The 6,970-nt window shown below is 40.8% G+C and overlaps 1 protein-coding gene across 1 annotated transcript; it reads left to right on the top strand.

The window, feature by feature from the left end:
- Positions 1-5,813: 5,813 nt before the first annotated feature.
- Positions 5,814-6,695, top strand: LOC150088744 (beta-1,3-galactosyltransferase 5-like). Its single transcript, XM_090370300.1, has one exon. It carries the CDS (start codon positions 5,814-5,816, stop codon positions 6,693-6,695), a length of 882 nt encoding a protein of 293 aa, XP_090226426.1.
- Positions 6,696-6,970: the final 275 nt, after the last annotated feature.

The following is a 6,970-nucleotide window of genomic DNA, read 5'->3' as shown; positions in this document are numbered from 1 at the left end:
GGAACTCACCGTGGGGTAAAACTTTTAAAAATAACCTAATGATTATTATTTTTACAAGCATTTTAGAAAAAAGAACTAGGGGCGAGAATATTCTTAACCTCATGATTACTAAAGATTCAGATGACATCAGAGGGCTTAAATTACAGGAACCATTGTCAGGAAGCCATCACGCAATCGTCAGTTGGAAGGTGAAGAAATACGTTGCAGTAGTTAAAGGTAAAGACACGGGTTTTAATTTCAGAAGAGGGGACTTTGATAGCTTAAGGAGCTATACGGTATCTGGAAATTGGGCAGATTGCCGAGGGATGGCAAATACAGTTGAATTATGGAATACTTTTAAAGCAAAATCCATAGAAGCCATGAACGCATACTTACGTTTAAAAAGATATTGCAGGAGGGAGACGCTAAAATGGATGGCTGCAGAGCTGGCTGGTCAAATAAAGTATAAAAAGATAGCATGGGACAGTTACAGAGCGATAAAAAGAACTGAAGCCTACAACAGGTGCAAGTTTATCTGTAATAGTTCCTGGGGACAGCTGTCTGGAACATGATAGTCGACGACTTGCTCCTGAGTGACTATCCACACGCTACTCAGCTTTGTTTAGCCGACGATATGGTTATCATCATTGAGGGCCCCACCCGTGCCAACATAGGAACCCAGGCTACAGTTGTTCTCTCTGCTCTGTCCGTATGGGCCACGGAAAATAAACTCTCAGTCTCCACTGAGAATAGCAAAACCCTCCTATTAAAAGGCAAACTAGACTTCTCTAGACTGCCTAGCAAAAATAACATCACTATGTTAGCACGCTTTACCCGCAAGGACTGGGGTCTTAAAGGACCAACCCAACGCTTTCTATATTCAGCAATATTTATACCAATTTTCACATCACATATGGAGCTGCAGTATGGTACTACCGAATGACTTTTGTGCATACTCAACGTAAATTCAGCAAATTCAACGACTACTACAAATGATCTGCGAATGTAGAACGACATCAACTGCCGCCCTACAGCTACTAACAGGTTGCCTCCCGATGGACCTCCACATCGCTTTTATCGGACTCTCTCATGCCATCAAGAAGAATAAGGAAGCTGAATTCCTCACTATTCAAACCCGTACCGATACCGACATCAAACAGGAAAACAAACGTATGTGGCTAGAATTGATAAACCTATGGGAAACCCACTGGAATAACTCCACAACTGGTGCAACTACTAAACTTTTCCTCCCCAAGTTAACCTAGATCAACAAAACAACGTTCCACTTGGTTCCTCCCAAACGTCTATGCTTCCTTCCTATTAACTGGCCACGGGTCCTTCAAGAGACGCCTTCTAGAGCTCGGTCAAGTCGAGGATGCCTTCTGTACCTGCGGAGAACCTGAAGACTGGGACCACGTGATGCACTCATGCAACGTATACTTAGACCTAAGAATCCAACTGCTCCTAAACAACCGAAGTCTTTCGTAGTCGCTGCAACCGTCGTCATCACCTGCAACGTTCCGAACACTGTTCCTGGATAACCTCCTCAACAGAGCAACTGAAACCTTGCACCGGAAACTTCCAGTCATTAAATTGAAAATTGAGGCCAGCCCTGCCGACGCCGCTCCGTGATTCTCCAGTGTGACGATCCTGGACTCTTTAATTTCAACTTTATCTGTTCTCTTCTTCCTACCCACAGTCCCTCCAGGACTCCCACAACTGCACCTAGCACTCTTCCTGCTCCTTTCGCCTCGGAGGATGTCTACGCTCTGTCATCCCCCGCTATCTTGCCTGTTTTCCACTTTCTTGTCTCTTCTCTGCTCTTTCCTTGGCCCTCCGCACTCTCGCTCCTGCAGGAGTGTGGACGGCCCGCCAGATGTATTTTACTCACTGGTCCGGCGACTCGGGCCAGTTGACGGATGCTGGGAGTCTCGTTCCAAGTGATCGCGCCACCCAGTAACGAAGAGGCCAGTCACACAACACAACCCACACTGACTGGCTTTGCAATGTTAACAGAATACTTAACGCGGATTTGTGGGAAACCACGGGAACCGCATAACAATAACCCTATGTCCACTCTATGTAATAGTTGACGTCTGCGAGGGTAGCACAGTGGTATCGTCAACGTCCACCCCACGCCGGGTGGGGGATTTAAGATCGTGACAGTGTCTCCCTTATTAGCTTTTTGTACGATAATATCCCAGTTTTCCCTTAGTTTACGTAAGTTGGATAGCTGTGGTCTACTCGTGTTTGTTTGAGATAATTAATTCACGGTTGGTATGTCAACCATGGTATGTCAAACATGAGTAAATAACAGCTCTCCAACATTCGTAAACTAATGAAAAACTGGGATGTTATCGCACAAAACCTGATAAGGGAGCACGATCTTAGATAAAAACGTGTACATAGACAAAATGCAATACAGTAGCTCCAGATTAAAGAATAAACTCGACATTAATTTAAGAAAGGTAAGAGCCAACAAGTACGTGTGGGGAGGGGGATTTTTTGTCCTTATTATTATCTTTCTTTGTCTTATTATACATTTAACTCAGGTTTTCTTAGGTGCCCTCACACCTACAAGACTCCACTCTTTGTCACCTGACTGTTACAATATACTTGTAGACCAGTCTTAATTTTCCAAAAGTCTCTACTTGTCACTAATTATTCAGATAAACCAACCATCTTCATCAATAAAACATTACATTCAGAGTTTCACATACAACTTACTTATTTATAACTTTAAAACATATTCAGAATCTTTCTTGGTAAGTTTACTACCCTTCCTAACACATTATATCTGTTACATCAATCTCATCTACTATTCATTCCTTAGTTTCCCTTCCATTATACACTAACCCCCTTTAACATAATAAACTCTGTTAATATTTCTGCATCAGAGATAAATTTTCTTTCTCTTTATTTTCTAGTACTACCCCCTTTTCATTAATTATTATACTATTTCACTAACAGTCCTTGCTAACTTAGTTTATTTAATATATTGCTCACCTACTTCTATCTTTTTCTTTCCTTTCCAGGGAGGTTTCAAGCTTCCATCTTAAGCTATCTTCTATGGCTCTCCTTCATCTGCTTTCTCCTTTATCAGCTTCAGATAGATTTCCGGAACTCTAGGCTGCATGGATCTGGCATCCTTTCTCCTGTTTGAATGCGCAACTCCTCCTTTACTAAAGATCATTCTGATGCATCTTGCTCCCAGAGGTCGTTACCTTTCCTGGCACACTTAACTGTTTTTCATAATCCCGTTTTCTCATCATCCTTGGCCTTCCCGTTACTTCTACTCTTAACTATTTGCCCTGTTACTGTCTAAGCCCCTTTCTATCACGCCCTACATTTCTACACTGCCCGACTTACTTTATTTTTCTCTCTTCCGTCTCCCCCCGCCTAAAACTCCTTCTTTCTTGTTTTTACGACAGAGGAATTCTTTCTTTCCTTCGCTCTCTCTTTTTGTTCCCCTGAATTCCATAGCGCACCTTTTGATTGGCCCATTCGGGACTTCAACCAATCTTCCCCTTTCCATTTAAATTTACGTTCCGTTTCATTCGCTAATATTAAATTCCCATGCTGTCCCTTTAGCACGCGATACAACCTCCCCTTTGAATATCTTTACTTCCTTCCCAGACCGTATGCCCCTTTGATGTCGAACTGCCACCGCCAGAAACACCCATTTCCATTTCACACCTTACCTTCTAAAGAATAGGAAACTTTTCAACACAGACAGCCAGACGCCAGTCTTAATTTGAAACCGAACATTTGAAGTGCATCTACTTCCTGTTTAGTCTCACGGTGTAACCAATCAAAGGAACGCTTCGACTAATCCGGTCTCCCGTCCTATTATCTGCTCCCGAGCAACCCCTTTCACGCAGCATATACATACCCGCAATCACAACCCTCTAATTTATTCAGCCATTACAATTGTAAAATTAAAATCAATTTATAAAATTTTCCAACAGGAAACACTTGTTATAGAATGATGTTGCCGGAACACCACATTAAACGTTTTAAATACGAAACTTCCAACAAACCTTTCCATCATTTGGAACCTTGTGCCTGTCAAGTTCAGGAAGGCCAAGGCTCAGTATGAGAAAGCATTGACTAAGAGAGGAAAGAATGCGGACAAGGAATGTTTCATGTATGTGAAAACATCAAAGAAGAAAGATAATCAGATCGGACCCTTGTGCATTGGGTGTGGGAAAGTCTTAGATAACCCAGCTGATGTTGCGAATGAATTGAATAGGTAATTTGCAGCGATCTTTACTGACGAAAGATCCTTAAAGCTGAGACGAGGCTGTGCGAGTGAGGCTGATCCATAAAAAATTATTGATGTTGTAATTACAGATGATTGTTTATTAGAAAAACGTTTGAGCATAAAGGCCAGTAACGTGTTGATGGCATACCGGGGTTCGTTTGAAGAAGAACGCGAGGGAGTGTACTGAACCATTGAGGTTAATTATGAGAGCAGCTTTGGAACTCACCGGAGATTCCTTTGGATTGGAGAAGTGCCAATGTATCGCCAATACATAAAAGCGGTTCTTAGAGTTCAGTGCAGTGAGTTGGTAACTACAAACCGGTTAGTCTTACTTCAGTTGTAGAAAACATCTTAGAAGCAATATTTAAGGGTGCAATCCAGGGCCGCTTAGATATATACCCCATTCTGAAGGACACCCAACATGGCTTTTTAAGGGTAAATAATGCTTAACTAACTTAGTAGGCTATTTTGACACATTTAATCATGAGATTGATTTAGGGAATAATTTCGACAGTTTATTTGGATTTCAGCAATGCATTTGATTGAACCTTCATGAGGGGTTACTGTATAAGCTTGAACAGGTTGGAACTACTGGTGAGATACTAAGATGGATTGTTGGGTGGCTGCAGGACAGAACGCAGAGGGCTAAATGCAAGGTCACACACTTGGGGAACACCAACTCGCAAATAGATTATAAACTTTGTGGGGTTGAATTAAAAACAGTGGATGAGGAAAAAGGTCTGGGAGTTACGATATGGACAGATATGATATTTTCGGAAAATTGTAAAGAGGCAGCCAGGAAAGCCCATGGTGTCCTATCGATGATTTATCGAATGTTATCTTGTAGAGATAGGGAGGTCCTAAGCCCACTGTACAAGGCAATTGTAAGACCCCATTTGTAATACTGTGTTCAAGTACGGAGACCTCATCTGAAAAAAGACATCAAGCTTCTTGAAAGGATTCAAAGACGGGTAAGAATGGTGAGATCGGCAGAAGGACGACCGCATGCGGAAAGACTCCGATTATGTGGACTACAGAACTTTGCAACCAGGCACCACCGAGGTGACCTGATTGAGTTTAGCAATGCTCTGAGAGGGATAAGTAAATTGAGTGAAGGTGGAATTCTCATTGCTATAAAGAATTTCAGATCTAAGTGTCACAAATTCAAATTACAAAGCTTGAGGTTTATTGCAAGCATTTTTCTTTTAGCTAGCGAATCGCTGATTGCTGAACAAGTTGTCCTCAAAGGTAGTTGAGGGCGACAGTTTTAATTAATTTAAAGTGCAACTGGATACTTAACTATGGGAAGAGGAAGATTGCAAATAATTTTTGTTTCCTTATTTACTTGGGTGTTTTTTTTTTCTAATGCAAATTAAATGATCACATATTCTAGACAGATGCAATTTGTAATCTATACATACACACAAACACACACCAAGGAATTAACATTATTTTATTTTCATTTCAGAATTGAAGAACGGAAGACATGGGACGTAATACCCGAAGGATTATTCTGCCCTGCGTCATACTTGTTTTTATCCTTTGCATCTTAAATTGGAAAAATAATATTATGCAATATGGCACTTCAGTGATCGACTTCAAGTATGTATCCCGATCTGTCAAAGTAACTCACGTTAACGTTTCCGAAACCTGCCGACGCAATACGATTCCGCCATCTATAGTAACGTACGTTTATTCTGCCACCGATCACTTTGTCCACAGAAGGATAATTCGGTCCACTTGGAGCCATCCTGAAATGATGGACAGATTCGACTTTGCCACAGTGTTTGTAATGGGTCTGACGAAAGATCCTCATGTTCAGACATCGATTGACCAAGAAAAGCGAGCATTTGGTGACATTGTCCAGTTCGATTTTCTTGACACTTATCGAAATCTGACCTATAAGGCTCTTGCATCGATGAAATGGGTTCTCGATCACTGCTCTAATTACACTTATGTTTTGAAAATCGACGATGATATGCTGATTAATATATTCAAATTGTTTGACCTATTGCGCAGCTTGTTTGGCTCTGAGAGACTTGGAAAAAATCTATTATGTTATGAATTTAGAAGACCTGGTGTTGTACGAAACAAAAATTCCAAGTGGTACATAAGTAGAGATGAATATCAGAGCAACGTATATCCATTTTTCTGTTCTGGAGTAGCTTATATAATGTCGCCAGAGGTCATTGAATCCCTGTACAATGCTTCATTCTCAGTACCTTTTTTTCCGCTGGAGGATGTTTATATCACCGGTTTTGTAGCGGCTCAAGCGAAAGTTGGCATAAAGTCTATTGGAAATAGATACCACCTTGTTGGAAGAATTAGTGAGAAAAAGATTATCAATGGAGAGCATTTGTTTTCTCACTTGAATGATCAAATGGGGTTGTCTAACAGATTGCTGTTTTGGGAGGAAATCGCATCTCTGAATCTTGACCACAAACTTCCGTGATAAATAAAATTGAGAAATCCACCTGTTGAAGGTTAAAATATTAATCAGAAGAACGAAAGCGAACATGTTCTGACCAGCTCCTGAAGAACAGCCATTTGTTGATAATATCCTTCCTATGTTCGTTAATTAAAAATATTAAGAATGACAGAATGACTATGATATAGTTCCCAAGAACTGAAGAATAGTGTTGAGTGTGGTTAGCCTTAGATTTAGATTTTTTAGGTGATTTATCTGTTTTCTAAAACCTAGAATTATGAAAATTAATTGTGAAGAAG

The sequence above is a fragment of the Mastigoproctus giganteus genome, chromosome 3 (assembly GCF_048544385.1).
Source record: "Mastigoproctus giganteus isolate SK-2022 chromosome 3, ASM4854438v1, whole genome shotgun sequence".
Classification (NCBI taxonomy): domain Eukaryota; kingdom Metazoa; phylum Arthropoda; class Arachnida; order Uropygi; family Thelyphonidae; genus Mastigoproctus; species Mastigoproctus giganteus.
The sequence above is the reverse complement of the archived record's forward strand: the minus strand, read 5'-3'. Positions and strand labels throughout refer to the sequence as shown.

Coding starts and splice junctions, on each gene's coding strand:
- LOC150088744 (XM_090370300.1), top strand. CDS start 5,814: ATGCAATATGGCACTTCAGTGATCGACTTCAAGTATGTATCCCGATCT.